At 34.5% G+C, this 18,961-nt stretch overlaps 2 protein-coding genes across 8 annotated transcripts in view; one reads left to right on the top strand and one right to left on the bottom strand.

Annotated features, from left to right (window-relative positions):
• Positions 1-6,709: 6,709 nt before the first annotated feature.
• Positions 6,710-18,961, bottom strand: part of LOC138126529 (diuretic hormone receptor-like) — a 101,481-nt gene continuing 89,229 nt past the window's right edge. For 4 of the 7 annotated variants that reach the window (XM_069042301.1, XM_069042300.1, XM_069042302.1 and 1 more), the window contains exons 9-10: positions 14,153-14,319; positions 6,710-7,097 (exon numbers count right to left, since the gene is read on the bottom strand). In XM_069042301.1, the coding sequence (XP_068898402.1) occupies positions 6,926-7,097; positions 14,153-14,319 (339 nt within the window). In that variant the 3' untranslated portion in view covers positions 6,710-6,925. The other 3 variants (XM_069042304.1, XM_069042297.1, XM_069042298.1) reach the window with 3 other exon arrangements.
• Positions 8,686-13,657, top strand: LOC138126531 (uncharacterized). The gene is made up of 5 exons (XM_069042305.1): positions 8,686-11,835; positions 11,906-12,190; positions 12,243-12,450; positions 12,505-12,863; positions 12,924-13,657. The coding sequence occupies exons 1-5, from the start codon at positions 11,722-11,724 to the stop codon at positions 13,410-13,412; spliced, it is 1,455 nt and encodes a 484-aa protein (XP_068898406.1). The 5' UTR covers positions 8,686-11,721; the 3' UTR covers positions 13,413-13,657.

Below are 18,961 nucleotides of genomic sequence, written 5' to 3' on the forward strand. Positions count from 1 at the left end.
GCATTAAAATTTTACGAGTATACTTTGCTTTAAGCGCATTAATTAATTTACGACATAGCGCAGCAATTCAGAGAAATTGCATTATGAGCAACATTTACGATTCCGCTGGCATTTCATCTACCCAAGCATAAAATCAGTCCAATTTTTCTCCGACTAATGTTGAACGTTAATCATTTCAAAAACATTCAGCTATGTAGTTTTTCAACCAACAAATCTTCTTAAATGTTGTTTTTTGTAGTCTGCGGTATTTTCACGTTGTGGCTTCAGAGGTCAAATTAGCCGTTAGCAATTCGATTATAATAACTTAATTAACAACTTGGTCACGACCTGTCGCGATCCCGACGGATTAACATCCAATTATACGTCAGCGATAAATTTGTCAACCCTCTCGTATTTATTTAAATGCACTTCCCGCAAAACTGCGAGATGAATGTGTCGCGTTTGTTCCTGAACGAGGCACTTCATTACTTCTGTAGTCCAGATCGATGTGGTAAATCTGCGAGCGACAAGATGTGTCGATTCCCGCCAAACGAAAATATTAACTGAATATAAATCAACCCCCATCGCCTCTTGAAGTTTCAGCCGACAAGCCCGTTAGGTGTAAACACTGCTTTGTGCCCGCTCGTACGATAATTTGTGTTGGGATTGCCGTCATAAATTCAAACTTCTCCCCTGCTTGCTGCCAACCGGATTCACTTCAAACCCCCCAATTAATCTACAATGGTCATTAATTTGGCCTTAATTAAGAGGGCATTTATTTGTGGCCGGGTTCACATTTAATTTGAGCGACCCTTTGGACGACGAAATTTCTTTCACCGGTGTTTGCCCCATTTGGAACGACCTTCAATCGGATCCAAGACTGGTCCATTAATTTCCAGACTCGTGCATTTGCTCGAAAAAATCTGCATGAATAATTAATTTATGATAATGACATGGGGCGACCTTTGCCCCGAATCACGGACAACTTTTGGACTGGCTCTGACGCACACAAGATGTTGATGCTCCGAGCGTTATCGACGGCATTGTTAGGTGGAGCATTTTTAGATAAAAGTCGACTTGCGGGGCTTGTACATTTTCAGAACATGCCTCGACGAAATGAGGTGAAGTCCTCGGTTTGTTGTAGCTTCTATTGGCAGTTATGGCGGATGCGCCGGGGTAGTTTTGCTTTTAAAAGATTACTCCATAAAATATATGTGTAAATAAAAATTGATTCACTCTAAGAACTAGCGCTTAGGTTCTTAAACTGCATTGTCCGTTTACGGATCATAAAATAAAATATATTATTCTATAAAAAATGTATTCAGAAGATTCTCTGTAATGTTTCTTCGAAAAACGGATCACTTTGACTTGCTTCATGATATGTCGTTACATGTCAATCTATTTATAGTCTTTTGAGTTTTCTGATTTAAATATTTCTTCTAGACGAAAAGGATTTAAAAAATAAAATACAAATGTGACTTGGCGTTTGTGCGCTTTATACATAATTCCCAAATAACGTGACAACAGTGACACAATATAATTATAAAAATGTTTGAAGTTTAAAAATAGCTGAGGTGCACAAGTGGTTGCCATAAATTACATAATTATGTTGTGTTAAATTGATGTAAAATACATTCGAAAGTCGTAAAATTGTCCGAAAACTATTAAATTATGTTTCCATTTAAATCATAGGAATCCACACTGCGCTGTCATTTAGAATGCGAGCATAAACACAATTTCGGAAAATTATTTATGAGAAATGAGTGGTATGAAACGTGTCGCAACATAAAAAATGACCCAATTTTGCAATTACGAGAAAAACAAAATATTACAAAATCGACTCAAATATTTATACTGAAAGTGTGGAAATCATCTGTCACCCATTTATTTTTGCATAGACAAAAATTGTCGTTTCAAAAGAAATAAAACAATAAAATATGTAGTGGTAGTAGTATATTCGTAGTATATTATGTGATAAAAATGCATCATTATACAAGAGTGAGAATTTTGACCGACGAGTGCACTTGCGCACGAGTGGGATACTTTTTACGAGTTTCATAATTTTGATCACGTGTGATATACGACGTTTTATCTTACAGGTGCAACTATTGCAAAAAATCCAAGAAATGAAGTTTTATTCAAGTAAAATGACAGCTGTCAAATTTAGTCACTTGTGAGTACTTTATGTAAATTCAAATGGCAGCTGTCAAATTTAGTCACTAGTGAGTACTTTATCTCACTTGTAATTAAAATTTGACTTCTGTCACCGAAATAATGGTCTAAGGTAGCTCAAAAACTCCACCTGTAAGATAAAATAATTTTTAATGTTGCTAGAAGAGCCATATATCTATTTAAAAATAATGTAAAACCTTCTATTTGTATTGTATACGAGTAGATTTTTGTATGAGAAAAAAATAAATTCACCGTTGCTACGTGGCTTTATCAAAGAAAAGCGTCGTTTTCCGAAAATAAATTTTCGAAAAAGAGGAACCCTCAGCTTTCCAGGGTTTAGAAAATGAAATAAGGTGAAGCACAGTGGTTTATTGTAGTTTGTGTTGGGAAATATTGACAATGCACCGGAGTAGTTTTGCTTTTCAAAGAATGCTCGGTAAAATGTATTTATAAATAAGTCGCTGGTTCAGTGGAAGACCTCAAGCTTACTATTGAAACTATTATTATTTCGCGTCTGCCAAGTAAAATGGATTGTTCCATGAATGGTTATTTTTTATACAAGACGATGAAATTATATTTTATCAGTGAAAAGAAAGTTATATTCACGACTGATGAAATCGGGAGTGGATTAATTTCCTCGAGCCGATAATTAAATTTTATCGTCCTGTGCAAAATGTTATTTTGTTCTATAGCGGAAGCTAAAGAAAAAATAAAAGCAGAAAGAAAAAAAAAAGGAACAAAACTCAATAATATGGGTTGCTAAGCAGTTTGTTTGTAAACGAGGTCTTCACTTTGGACAACGTGGACGCAAAAATGTGCGAAATCGAGATTTAAGAAGAAATACTGCCACCAGATGGGGAAAAAGAGTAAATTTATTAAAAAAAAGGTACAAGTGCTTTAAAAATGCAAAAGCGATAGGCACGTCAACAGCGTGAGTCAAAAAGAAAGTTGCTTCTTACGCATTTTTCTGAGGAGTCAAAGAAAGTGAACCCATCAACATTATGGTTCTATTACTCCCATTACTCCATAGTTCATGTTACAGTGTACACTGTTGGTCACTGAAATTTGTGACATTTCTATGACATTTTGAAATTACTTTAAATAGATTTTTTTTATTTAAAATAAAAGCACAATATCTTCAGGAACATATTTATTTTGTCGTTTGTTGTTAAGTTGATCAAATAATATTTTGAAACAAACAAATCGGGATATCAATTTAAAATAACATAAATTAATCATTACCTTGTTGGATTTATTGTTCTTTTGATGAACTAAAAAATCGCTAAGAACAATAATACATATTTATAATCCATTTTTTAATTATAGTCCGATGGATCAATTAATAAGCAGAGCAACTGCTACATTGTTATCTCTTTTCAACATAATGTAAAACAAGCTATTGGATTTTTGTAATTAAGTCCGTCCCACTATGCATCTCGCTTTGGCATGTGCGATTAGAGTAAGACGCGAGTTGTATGTTTATTCCATTAGCGACGTCAAATTTTTAGGTTAGGTTTTAACTACATTTGTGATCATTTCGTTTAAATTTTGCTTCAAATTTCCGCCATATGATGCCAAGGAAAAGCTACGCAACTCTTTCTTCAACAGCAGCCACTGGCAGAAGTGGACCATTATTATCTCGTTCCCGTGTAAAATACATTAACAAATTTCTTTTATTAGCGTGTAAGGGCATTGACCTTACGTGGCATTGCTGAAACAAAATCTAGGAAGAAAGAAAGACAGTCCAAACCTGGTTGTTTGGTGTTGTTTTCAACAACTTTTAATATATTTAGTTGATAAATAGTTATCAAAAGAGTTCTGAAAAGAACTGTTTTTTGAAAAACAAAATGAAAACGGAGGAATGAATTTGCAGAAAAATCATGAAAGCACGAAAGAACAGAATTCAAAATCTCAAAAATTGAAATTTGTATCTAATGATATTTGGTCCAATATAAAACTTCAAATATTGGTAGCATCATGCACTGCTGTCAAATGTCGAAAACAGACGCAGGTCATGTCGATTTCTTGATTCGAACTAAGCTCATCGGACTATAATAAAAAAATGGACTATAGACTCATTTTAATAATCATATAGGGGTCACATATTTTTATACCGGGTGAGCAACAATAACTGTTTCAGTTGTGAATTGTACCTATTTGGGTTTGTTTTATTGACATTATTGACAGTTGGCATACATTTAAAATTTAAACGTCTTGGTTTTTGTAATCTTTTATTTTTTCGTTGAAACATGACATAAAAGTCACCAGAATTTATTGCCAATTCAAACAGTAATTATTGCTCACCCGGTATTATGCCTTTCTTTTATTATACACACTCAATACATAATAATCAAGCAGTATGCGTACAGAAAATCACTATGATGATGAGACACATTTTAATTAAACTTGTGTTATCTTCTGAATTTTAGTTAGAATTGAGAAATTCATTTTATTCATATTAATTAGTAGGCCAGAAACGGCACGTTTACGAGTGGGAGTAAATTTGCAAATGCGAGTACTCGCAAAACCGTTTCTGGATGTGTGATACACAAACATTTTTGTGCCAACTTCTGCGGATATTTGTTAAATAAAAGTTAAAGCACCTGTTTTAGTAATTAGTATTAGGGACATTTTTTGTGTTGGCAACACTTCAACATCTCATTATTTCCTGACGTTTATCAAATTTTATTAATTTGGTTGTTTTTTTTTGACATTTTCCTGAAACATTTGGTATAATACTCGTAGATACACCAGCTTATGGTCAAGAAGTCGCTGAAAACGTGATTTTCGTCAATTAATTTTAGTAAAATATTGCTTCTTTGAGGCTTGTACGTTATTGTGAATAGAAATTATTTTTTCAGTAACTTTTAATACGTTCAGGGCCAGTTTCATCAACGCCAATTAAAGTTAACTGTAGGTTAAAATGCTTCGTTACTTTAGTTACCTATTGTTATAACAATAGTCAATTAAAAAATATGCTTTCAAAATGTAATGATTTTTTTCTTTCATTCACTAGAAATTGATACGACCGATACAAAAGCTCTCCAAATCATTTTGAAGTTGTCCTTTTTGATAAAAGAATCTACAGATTTTTGCCAGCTGTACTTTTGTACTTGTAAGATTATTGATCTGATGCTTAAAATCACAATTAGAACAAATATTTGTATTGTTCTGGACAATTTTTTTTCTCGTTGGCAGCAATTTAAAGTAACCAGATATCCACAAATAAAAAGCTTTTTACTCTAATTAACTTAGAGATAGAGATTTGCAATTTTCTTCATTACCTTGGCTGAAACAAAATCTACAAACCCAGTTGTCACATCTTATTTGGTTTACGAGGAAACATAGATACAGGGTGTTTTCGAAGTTGAAGCGTTCCTTGTAACACGAGGTACTATGCATTATTCTTAAGAATTTTAGCCTAAATCTTCTTAGTAAAATGTTTGTATAAACGGAGATAATTGATTGTATATTTTTATTGTTTTCTAAAATTTTGAGTCCGGTCCTGTCTATTTCTCCGCTGTACTAGATTAATAACTGACGTGGCCCAGGATGGTGTCTTTCTGGAAATCGCTCTGCGTACTCTCTGGACGCCGCAGCTGCATTCTGATAATGTGATAGCATTGCCAATACATTAGCAACATATCTGTGAGATCATTATTTTTGTAATGATAAAGCCTTTTCGACTAATTAGATGACAACTCTGACAGTATTTTTGATTAACGGCCATGCTCATTTCATTTTTTTTGTCAATTCTAATTTCTAACAAATCAGCGTAAATTTGAGCAGGACCGGTTTCAAAAATTTCAAAAAAATGAACTTATTGTATCTTCATTGTCGTACACATTTTACTAAGGTGATTTTGGCTAAAACTCTTTAGAACAACGCATCCACCATTTTTTCGTTTTATAAATTCTGCAGTCCATAATTAATGTTGGAAGTGGAAATTGGTTGCACTCTTCACCTCTCATTTGATATTAAAATTCAAAAAGATACAATTGCTCTTTTGCAATTTATAAGAAAAACTTTTATATTTTCGATGTTGACTTTATTGTTTTTTTTTCTACAAATGAATCTTACAATGCACTGTTTTCACAACAATAAAAATTTACCATTCCTATAACCCTTCCATTCATTTACATAAGTACTATATTCACCACCCAACCACATGTCAGTTAGTTTTGGATACATGTCCTTAATAATGTTTAGTCTTCGTCAAAGTCTATTTTTAATTTGCCTCGTTTGGAATATATCAATTTTAAAAAATAACACGAGCTTGTTAGAATCGATAAACAATAATCGAAATATAAATGTACACAAATTTTTAAATTAATTTGCCAAAAAAAGTGTAATTTAGTTTTTTGATTCTTTTTAGAAATTTTAAACAAAACAACAGCCTCTGTTGATGTTTATTTTTCCGGCGTGCAGTATCGCCGCACAGTCAGGTGGTACTCGGTAATTATAATAATTGTTTTAAAATGTGCATACAAATCGAGTAAAATTTAAATTTGTTGAATATGGATGGTTATTCACGCTGCCACCAATAAAACACACCACAGTCGAATGAAAATGTATTTGAGTAGAACTGTTACAGTTACCCTGTTCACAAAAAGTAATACCATCGGGACCCAGAAAAACCACTACAACTACATTTGCTGAAAGAGATTTGACAAGAGAGAAATGTGTTCGCAAGTCAGTCACTTTTAAAAAAATACATTCAAACATTACACCAATCCGAACTATTCGTAATTATTTACAATAACTAATGGACATTTTAGACGTTGCCTCCGTAGCTGGGCCTGGGCGGGTGCAGGAACGGACTGCGGGCCTGGCCGCCCCCGTTAGAGGCGGGCCTAGTGGTGCCCCCGTTGACCGTGACCAGCGTAGTGGTGGTCACCTCGGACGTGCAGGATTCTCTTTTATGGTACGTCGGCTGACTGTACAGTCTGTATCGAACATTATGCAGGTCAAATCAATACACCATGCAGGCGCCAAAGTATGGAACAACCAGAGACACGTTGGAACAGTGCATTAAAAGAAAACGGGTCTGGACGGGGTCCGGACATGCTACACACATGCAGCTAGAACTTTACCTATAAGGACGAAAATTACAGTCAACTCGGCGTCCTCCTGCCCTTACTGTCAACATTACAAAATGGGCTGTGAGTTAGGCGTACGATGTTCGAGTGTTAAGTCTCAGGCTCGAAAACAACTGCATGCAGGTGAAATAAAACGATGAAATAAAAAAAAAAACTTTATTTGCGAAAATGCAAAACATATAAGAAAAGTGGTTACAGGTACATTAATATATGGCGGTAAATAGGGTAAGGGTGCATACTGGTTAGCTCCGTGGTCCGATTTCAACGAGTTTTAGTCGGGTTAGTGTTAAAAAGTGACCGTGGAGCAGTAGTATGCGCCGGAAAGTAAAACATAATGTTTAGGTAATTATTTTGGTGTGTTCAAACTGTTTCATTGTCATGAATCGATTTTGTACGTTTTGGATAATTCACGGATCGCAAATATTTCAAGTGCGCCGCCCCCTGCGGCCGCCGACCGTTCCTTGGTGTATCGTAAAACAAAAAAGGAACGATTTATGGCTTTGTTTGCGTTCCCATGACGTAAAAAATCAACATTCGACATTGGCCGTGTATTTTGTATCTTTTCTCGAGTCGAATTTAATTTAAAACAATATGGAACAGTTCAAACACGATCCCATCCAAAGCACATGTTAGACCAGCGGCAAATACGAGTTGTATCCCTACAGGATGTTATTAGGTTTTTTGAAAGAAGCGGTCCCGGTATTAAATTGTATTTCCCCGTGCAAAGCGCCCCGGGATGGACTGGCAACACGATCTTAGCGAACGCATCCGTTGGTAGGGGGGCGCTCGTCGAACTTTCCTTCGGGATCGACATCGTCCAGCGTTACCAACGTCCATTCCGTATTTCTGACAACCAACATGCAACATGCATTATGGATTAATCCGTAACAAATAAGTCGAGAAAGCTATAAATACGACAAAAAAGCCGACATGCGGAAGTGATCCATCATAGACCATCGAAATTCATAGTCAACAGTTCCCGATAATGACAGCAAAAAATCGCAAACCTGTCACGAGTGACTTATTGTTAAACTTGCTGACTTGGATTTCGCGACTCGAGATCGCATGGTGATGGCCTCGGTCCGGGAGAAGCGCGCTTTGTCAAATCCCGACTCGTCAGGACGAGAGGAAATCGGTTGTCCACGGTAAAACACAGAAAAGCACGTTTTTCAGCAAAAACTGACCTACTTGTATAGAAATGATGCTTCCTTTATGGAAGCTAACTATGCGTGATTTTCTTGTTGCAAAGCTGGCGATTTATTAAAAAAGTCTCTGAAAGCACAAAAAACGACATGTTTTGACAAATTAAACGTACTCTCTGCATCCCGCCGTCCGTTCTCTCCTTGAAACATTTTTCTAAATACATACATATATACACACAGTAGTTTTTCTACTACGAAAGAAAGTTGCAATTTCATTCAGGTTTTGTCTGGGTTGCTTACGCGGTATTGACAATATTTTTGCAATTTTGAGAATTTTCGTCTGTCTGTCTGTTTGAACCCATTCTATTGAAAAAATAATAGATCGATTTTTTTTAAACAAAATTTGTCGCAAAGGGCAAATTCCTGATTGTGTCCTGTACTTTGCTCTATCAAAATATGACATCAGAGGGCTGAGCAGTAATGACAAATCTGTGCCGAGTATAATGTGATGTAATATCTATTCATTTTGCTTGTGACCAGTCCCTAGTAACTTTTCAGTTGCTAGGTTATTGATAGGGAATTTTAGATAACACTAAATCCAGTCGCAGTTGGCAACTCTCAGAGGCGCCATTTTGGCAGAAACGTCACGCTCACAGAAGACAGAACGGAGAACGACTTGCGCAAACGTTTTTCGACGTAGACTTTGTGCGCGTATCTATAAAATTGAGTGTTGGTTCGAAATTTCAGAATTCAAAACGGAAATGCCACGCGTCTTCTCAAAGTTGAGAACAAACGGTTAATATTGACTTCTTTCGAGACATTTTATTGAAGCCAACGGAAAACAACTCACAAAGACGAACATCATCGATAAAGTTAACTCTATTTGTGCTTTTTGTTGTACATTTTGGCTAGTAAGTAATGTAGTTTGATGCCTTCTGCCTTTTCATCTCCTATAAAACACTTTTCTAAACTTCATGTTTCTTTCTGTCTGATTAATTTTTATCTGAAAATATTTGTATTAATCAATGCAATTAATTGAAAGGTCTGATTACTTTTAGTAATCCCCAGACATTTTTCGCGTTTATCTTACTACCAAATGACCATTTCCTTCGTTCTTCATTTATACATATTGAGAATTGCATGAGGTGATTTTGAAGTTTTGACATTGAATGATCTGTGCCTGGATATAACCTCACTTTTCAACAGATGTGATCACAGAATCAGACAGACGTTTTTAGTTTCTCCTACTTCAAATATTGATTTCCGTTATTAATTTTGATAAATATCGTCCATTTTTTAATTATAGTCCGATGTATCAATTAAAAAGCAGAACAACTGTCATATTGCTATCTCTTTTCTTCTTTTCAACATGATGTAAACAAACTATTGAATTCTTGTACGTATTGTATTAAGCGTGTCCCACTATGCATCTCGCTTTAGCATGTGTGATTCGAGCAAGACACGAGTTGTACGTTTATTACATTAGCGACGTCAAATTTTTAGGTTACGTTTTAACCACATTATTTGTGATAGTTTTGTTTAATTTTGCTTGAAATGTCCTCCGTATGATGCCAACGAAAAGCATGTGGACAGATTCATTTACATAATTTGTAAATTGCAAAAATAATATTGGAATTGCGCGGAAACTTGCAAGACTGGAAGTTAACAGGTAAGGGGGTAAACTAATTCATGGCGTTGCCGAAACAAAATGTAGGAAGAAAGAAAGACAGTCTAAACGTGGTTGTTTAGTGCTGTTTTCAACAATTTTTAATATATCTGACCTATCACTTGATAAGTATGTAAATAGTTATTAAAAGAGTTCTGAAGGGAGCGGTTTTTTGAAAGACAAAATTAAAACGGAGGAATGAATTTGCAGAAAAACCAACAAAGCACGTAAGAACACAACTCAAAATCTTAAAAATTGAAATTTGTTATGATATCTGTCTCATGTTGCCTAAATAAATTTTCAAATATTGGTAGAACCATGCACTGCTGTCAAATGTCGAAAGCAGACGCAGGTCATGTCGACTTCTTGATTCGGACTAAGCTCATCGGACTATAATAAAAAAATAGACTATACATTGAAATCATTGCTTTACTACCATTGTCAAGTTTTGACAATTCTGACATTTTCACATCATGTTCACACCACACAAATATTTAGTGTAAAACGTATGCAGCACACAGCTAAACAGCGCCTACTATTTTTTTCGTTGCGGTCACAATCAAAGTGAATAGATAATAGTGAGCTCGCTTCGTCATTTTTGTCTCCTTGATTTTAATTTAAACGGGTTTTTTTCTGAAGAATAATTAAAAGAAGTACTAACATTTTTTGGGCTTATGTAAATTAAAATACTGGAAATGCAAGAAATCTACGAGAAACAGGAATTTTCTTGTATGAATTCAGAAGGCACTGTTTAGAGAAGTAGATGATTGTTTGATAGAAATATTCATACTTATAAATAAAACCTGGCTCGATGCCGTAACCCCTTTTTACCTCAGCAGATGTTTAGTTTTTAATAAAAGATCAATATACGATAATGAATAATGATAAGTAGGGCCCGGATTTTAGGCAAAATGGACTATTTTTATTTTTTAAGGCACATGTATGAAACTTGTCTATAAATGATTTCTGGCTTAATTAGAGTAATTAGAGCCATATTTGATTCTGCCTATTCGGCCTAAAATGCCCTTTAAATACCTATTTTACCTTTTAACTGCCTGAACATGCCTAAAATGACCAAAAATCAATTTCATTTTTGCGGTTTTTTCCCAATTTTCGAATTCTGGGAAGTTTACGGTATTGAAAATGTAAAAGTGGTACCTCAATAAAATTTACAATGCTTTATGATTTTAAAATTTAAGGAGATGTAATTACTGAAATGTACAAAGTGCAGTACAATACAGGAATTACTTTTTCGCTTTTACGGTTGGGACCATGATGTCAGCGGTAAATACTCCGACAATACCTAAGTACCACAAACCATTAGACTGGACTGGCATAAATTACAGAGTTTATCTGTTTGCCTCTGTTCGAAGGGGTGCAGGTATACGCGGTCTAATGTTTTCTGATACTTAGGTATTGTTAGAAGCTTTAACGTTTATAAAATGGTCCTTGCCATAAAAACGAAAATTAAAATCCCGAAGTGAAACAATAAGAGAAACCTTAAGGGTGTCATTTTCTAAAAATTTAAGAAATATAAAATTAACCATCTCCTCTGAAATTTGGTGGGAGACGTAAATATAAGCATTACAAATTTGTCATTTCTCGTTTACTTTATCTCCGTGCAGTGGTCGTGTTTCTTGTGAACCTGTTTAAAGTGAACATAATGCCGAAACAAAAAATTAGTTTACGCGAAAAAATATTACAGTGGACAAGCAAGAAAGATTTATATGAAATAAAATCAACCCGAGAAATGTTTTGTAAAGCTTGTGGTAAACTGGTAAGTTAAGCATAATTAAAAATATGTCATTTTATATTTTTTACTTATTTGAAAATTTTATTTTTTGTAGTTTATATGCGAAAAAAAATGTCACTTGCAACAGCATGAGCAAACGGCCATCCATAAAGAGAACATTATGACACCGCTTCGGCAAACGTTGCTGACACAGAACTTGGAGGAATCGGCAAATAGTACATTCAATATGGAACTTTGTAACGTCTTTTTAGCTGCCAATATACCATGGCACAAACTACAAAATCCTGCGTTTCAGAATTTTCTGACAAAATATTGTGGTAGAAAAATTCCGGATGAGTCTACTTTACGGAAAAATTATTTACCAAAATGCTACAAAGATGTATGAACATACTATCTTTTAATATTTAATTTAAAATTATTTTCACTTTTAGACTATTGACCGCATTCGGAATGAGCTGGATCCTTTTAACATATGGGTTTCAGTTGACGAAACAACAGATGCACTTGGGCGATATGTGGCGAATTGTCTGGTTGGGAAACTTTCAGAAGATGAACCTGGAAAATCTTATCTTTTGGCGTCTAAACAATTAGAAAGAACAAATCATGAGACAATAGCTAGATTCGTAAATCAATCTTTAGGTAAGGGTTTTTCACTTTTTTAAATTTATTTTGATTTAAAATTTCTATGCGTAGAAATCTTGTGGAGTACCAGAGTTTTTGCTGAAAAGTTTCTTTTGTTTGTAACGGATGGAGCACCATATATGATAAAATCTGGTAGACACCTTAAGGTGTTTTATCCAAAAATTGTACATGTCACATGCTTAGCTCATGCTTTAAATCTAGTGGCTGAAAAAATTCGCTATCAATATGAAGATGTGGATAATTTAATTTCGAACGTGAAAAAAATTTTCGTTAAGGCACCTTTGAGAGTTGAAATGTACAAAGAAAAACTAAAAGAAATGCCACTGCCTCCACAGCCAATTTTAACACGATGGGGAACATGGCTTCAGGCTGCTATGTTTTACAGCGAACACTTTAATTCCATTAAAGAAGTAAGTATATAAAAGATAAGCAAATTAATTGATTGTTAAACTGTTTTTAACTACTCACAGGTTGTCATGTCCTTTGATGGAAGTTCTGCTGTTGCTATTCAAAAAGCACAGTCTATAATGAAGAAACCCGGAATAAAAAACCAATTAATTTATGTTCGCAGTAATTTTAAAATAATCTGCGAAAGTATTACTCAATTGGAAAAAAATGGGTTACCTTTAACCGATTCAATCAAAATTGTTGAAAACGTATTTACCTCCCTAAAAAAATCTCCAGGCCCTGTAGCAGCAGTAGCATTAAAAAAACTTGAAGATGTTACTGAAAAAAATCCTGGATACAAATTTCTTCTAGAATTGGCAAGAATTTTTAGAGGTGAAGATGTGCCGGAACATGACACCAAAATGGAAGAAATTTATTACAAATTTGCGCCCATTACCTCTTGCGAGGTAGAAAGAAGTTTTTCAAAATATAAGTCCATTTTGGTGGATAACCGACAATGTTTTAAAGTAGAAAATTTAGAGCAATATCTTGTATGCAATGTAAATACGTAACAATGTAAATAACTAACAAACTTGTAGTATTGTATATTAATTAATAAAAAATAATTAGTAAATATCTTGTTGTGTGTACCTACTTAAAACTTTAAAAACACATTTTTTAATTTAATTAACCACAACTTTAAGGACCTAGTATGGCTTATTTTCAGTTTTTAAGGGACTATTTGCAGTAGTTTAAGGGACTATTTTAGGCACCTATTTCCGACTTTTTAATTGCCTAAAATCCGGGCCCTAATGATAAGTAAATTCTGAACAATAAAACCAAAAAGTGATTTCCAAATATTAAAAGAATTATGTACTAAAATAATTCAATTTATTTATGGGGTAAAAATTAGGCATTGAGCTCAAAAAGGTGAAAAATTATTGTTAGAAAATTAATTCAGTGTTCAGTTATTTTTGTCACTGCTTTAGCGCAAACATCTGTCACTTTAATATCAAAAAAATACCCTCATCAAAAATGTATCAGTAATCGCAAAGTGGAAACCGGAGTCGACTTCTAAGAAACTTCCAAAAGCAGGCAGGACCAGATTTAAAATATTTTTAATAAAATTTACGTCAAAAGTTACGACAGCTTTTCTGTGTTTTAACGCAGGACCGAGACCTTATTGCCACTCTCATTGACTGACATTTCTGGCGAACTGTACAACTTTTGCCCTGAAGGAGCACCCTTCAGCAGGAATTAAAATCGGATTCGCCCGGACGCAGGCGATTTTTGCCGGACTGGAATCTCTCACCGTATGCTCTCCGTCCTGGACCGCGGCGACCAATCCTTGCTGCGACTTCCGGATCTGAGTCTGCTGGGGCCCAAGGACCTCCGCGTCTTCCACGTCTCGAAGTGGTGGCGCACGGTGTTCTGCACTTCAGTGTTGAGGAAACAGTAAAACAGGGCCACGGTGAATCCCTGAAAAATTCAGATGGCGGTTATGTCGAATGGCTGGTTCTGATTCCGGATGAGCACGTCGCTTCTGTTGGAATTGTAGGAAGGCGAGTGTTGGTTTAGGGATAGTCTCTGTAACAATGCAGTGGCCTGCGAAGTGGTAGGAATTGGTGATGCTCATTCGTTGGACAAATCAAACAGATTGAGCGGTTTCGGAACGGTTGCAGGATTGACTATGCCAATATTAATGGAAGAGGTGTGTGTCAAGGGACAGCGTTAGCGCTAATTAGTCTAAGGGTCATATCCCATCCATTTTGCGTGAAATAAAAACTTCGTTACCGCACGCATCTTTATTACCACATGCATTTTCATTACCGCAGTTTTTTTTTTAATAATAAGTTCTTATCTCACCCAAAATGGATGGGATTAAATGTCATTTATCCCACGAGCGTAAATAAGAACTTCATTACCACACGCATTTTCATTACCACACCCTTTTTTATAACAACCAATTAATCAAAATTTAATAAACATTTGAGTAACTACAAGAACAATAATTGATACAACTATTTTTTATAAATATTAATTACACAATTTTTCAAATTCGTTAAATAAACTCCCGATGAAGACTGAACTTTTACCTATTGCATATATTAAATTCTTGGTTATTAGTAAATTATTGTACAATATACGTGCGATAACGCATCATTAACAAACTCGTGCGATTACACAACTCGGCTTCGCCTCATTGTGCAAATTTTGCGTTTGTTAATAATGATCGTAAATGTCTATTTTCTAATTTGCTGTTTTAAAAAAGCTGTTAACGCATTCATTTTGAATGCGTTAATAAACCATTAACACATCCGAAATCTAGATTAAATCCTTTTATCTTTTTTTTTTTCTTTAAGCACTATATCGCAACTTTTTTCAAAAATGAAAGATTTGGTAGAAAGTTTCTCCTCAAGTTAACTTCTTTCAACGATACATTCTGTCAAAAATGAAATTTAATGTAAATCACACTGGCAAAGTCTTGCAGGCAAATACAGAATTAAATTGAAAGTTTTAATTTAGAAACCCCGCCTGCAGGTTTAATTTGGCAAATATATGATTTATTATTTCCGTGTAAAGCAAATGGTGGTGTTTTTAACAGTAACGTTTTCCTTGTGTGCGAATTAAACATGCAAAACCTGGCTTCCATACATTATGCAAGTCAACTCTGAGCTTTAGCGGAGTTGGGTGGTAGATATAATTCATGTGAGAGCTTTGTACAAACCTTGGGTACGACTGAAGTCGTTAAGAAACAGCCGACAAACGACGCCGAATTAAAAGCTCTGTACCCCAAAAATATGAATTTAAAAGACAATTTAGTGTGTAGTTTAGTTTTTAGAGCTTCGTGTAGCTGTCGAGCTCGGCCGCGTTATCCAATTAATGAGTCCGCTTTACAGCTCAACTTTCGCTGTTTTCGAAGATGATGGAAGTTCTATTAGTTTTTCAGCAATAAAGCTCCTTTTAATGGAGGACTTAACTGAAATTATATTTGTTCGGAGATAATTAATTTTTTCCGCAGTGTCGACAGTAGTTGGCAAAAAGTTTTAATAAAGGAGGGTCCGCTGCGGGTTAGTTCGTATGGGCACAGTTAGAGTTTTTTCATTATTCTCAAAGACATCCACCGTTTATAAGGAAGTGGGATGATTATTTTGGGTCGCTGACAATTTGTAAGAAGAATTCAGCGTTGGTTCAGTGAATATCTCGCAAAATGGGATGAATAGTTGGCAAGGTTTGAGTAGAAATCTATAGATACGTGGTCCTCCCACGAATCATTTTGAAAGCTTACGGATTTAAATTAGATGTGTACTCGTACGGTCTCAGGTGGATGAATATTAAGGAAAAATATTGTGAGGGAGCAGAGATATTTCCGCAAAACATTTTCATTATAAACAACGAAACTGCTGTTATATTCGGTGTAATTTTCCATACATTATTATCTCGGTGAAATTAATTAACGATTTCTGCGTCTGCTTGGACATGCGTCATTTTATAATAAATCCACTGAATTTACCTTTGGTATCAAAATGCTTGTGGTTCAATTTTTTACCACTTACCTACCAAAGCCCCATATAAAAAATACTGGAAAATATTTATCTCACAATAATATACACGGTGATCAAAAAGAAAACAAATCTAGAGTGCCATCTCATCTTTTGTTTTATCTAAACGTCTGTCTTAGCTTGATCGTACACATATGTATGGTAAAGTCTATTTTACCACCTATTCTGGAATCAATGTTGCTTACAATTACTATACTTTGCCGGAATCGAAAAGTTTTTAGGTTAACAACAGCGCGTCGTTTCTTTGACATTTCACCGAAAAATCTACTTACAGGTGTCGCGTTTGGCAATAAAGCTGATAAATCATACATTCTTACCAATGTAAAATGTTGCTTTTATTATTCCCACATCTAAAATTCATAAGGTATGATCCATTATAAAGTTACGTTTGAAACCACAAATTGTCTACGCTCATGCATTGAACGTACATATTTCCATAGAATTCCGCTACGGCATGACCCATAATAATTTGCAAAGCCTGCTGTAATTTGTTTTCTATTTGACCATTTGTATAGTTTTATCTTATTAACAAAAGATCATTGAGACAACATTAATTACTCGTGGAATCTGTAATACCCCAAAGAACAGTAGTTGAGTTTAATAACGTCAAAGTTTGTTGGACGTAATAAACGATAAAGAAATTTGAGACAAAAATTCGACTCCTTTCCTCGAGCTAAGAATTCGAATGTCGTTTATAGATTTTCAAATGAGGAATTGAACAAAGAAAAACGCAAATCTCTATCTCTACTACCTGTCGAGAAAATTGCCAATTAAGATTAAAAAATTGAAATAGGATATTTTACATTTTTCCTGAACTAGAACGAGTCCGGGTTGGGTTTTATAGATTATCACGTTAGCGTCTGAATAAAGAAAAATGCAAATTTCTAGCTCAGCCCAAAAAAAAAAAAAATTTAATGATGGAGGCAACAAAAACCTATAAAAAAAAATTAAAAAATCTCCTGTTTCTTCACAGGACGCTGCAAAGTCTTTTATAGAATTTCACATGTAAAGTCACTGCAGTAGGTCGATTCATGGCATCACTTTACCTAACAATAAAAAATAGTTTTTTACAGTAAGAGAGAGCAAGACAAAGCTTTCGTCCATGCGAATTGCTCCGCTTCGTGGACGATGCAATTCAAGTGAACGAAAGCGGCCTTACTCTCGAATGCTGTATTTGGTTTTGTTCGATACCTCCTGAGAAAGTGAATCTGTAACTTTGTATTTAAAATTTTAAATAAAAATAAATCACATTTTTGGACGGATTTGGAAATGGATGATTAAGAGTTATATGTTCCTGGTGATGTCCTGGAAGAGGTAAGTGCCGCGATGTACCAAAATAAATGTTGCCTAAAAAATCAAAATTACGTTATCAAAAAAAAAATGGAAAAATTTACGAGTGAATGAAAACCAGTGAGTGAAAGACAGTGAGCGAAAAACAATGAGCGAAAATGAAGTGAACGAAAGAGAAACCTACATCCACTGGTAACTATGGATACAGACTCACTTTCGAGGGAGGTAGCGAACAAACGTTTTTTATACTCTACAGATTTAGACCGTACCGTACGGAGAAAAAAATATAATTCGTGCTTTATAATTTAGATCAAACGCATTTAATTCCGTTTATACCATCATATTAATTTTTTTCCTTAAACTGTTTACTAATTTGCATTGACCAATTATTTTTAGTCAATGAATACAATTTCGTTCAGATGAAAATGAAAGTTAAAATCCACGACAAACCAATTTTATTTTCTATTATTTGTTATTTTTTGTTTAGATCAAATTCGACTCCCAAACTGTTTTTCACTTACACGAGAGATTTTTTTTGTCGAAGTAAACTTGACATTTCAATGAGAATTTTGTAGCCTGGCAATTTAACGAAAAAAAATGCCTCTGAAAAAATTACGAGTCCGTAGGACGAGTAATTTTTTCTGGCAGTTGTTTGAATTTAATTGCAGGCAACAAAACTCGAATTATAAATGTCAAGTTTACTAGAATCAGACGCTTTCAAAAGTTAGGTTCCGTTTTGTCGCTGGAAAAGTTAGGGCGGACTTTTTTCGCTGTCATAGTGACAAAAACACCGCTGCTTATGGAATTTTTAGTGTATGAATTAAATTGTATACCTAAAACACATATCGAATTCTTGAAAATTTAACAATACTTTCATTATTTTAAAAGAAAGATCAATAATGTGATTTCTAACGACTTTTGTTTCTTCAGTTATAATGTCCCTAGTGCATGAATGATTTCCAAAAAATGTTCTGGGTTCACGAATGCTTTTATTCTGGAAATAAGAAGCGCAAGTCGCGGATGACTGCTTTATTTCGAAGCAATAACAAAAGCAAGAGTGAAAAAAAATTTCAAGTCATCTTTAGAAACATATAACCATTGTATTTAAGTTCCAAAAAAAAATACATCGAATAAATGTTTTCATTATAAGACCAAAATGTATAGTTACATCGTCTTACTAAAACCATTGTGAACGTATCGATCATTTTCATAAATACTGATTTGTCACACAATTTAAATTTCTTTCTGCCCACATCTTTTTCTTTCTA

The sequence above is a fragment of the Tenebrio molitor genome, chromosome 3 (assembly GCF_963966145.1).
Source record: "Tenebrio molitor chromosome 3, icTenMoli1.1, whole genome shotgun sequence".
NCBI classification, from domain to species: Eukaryota; Metazoa; Arthropoda; class Insecta; order Coleoptera; family Tenebrionidae; genus Tenebrio; species Tenebrio molitor.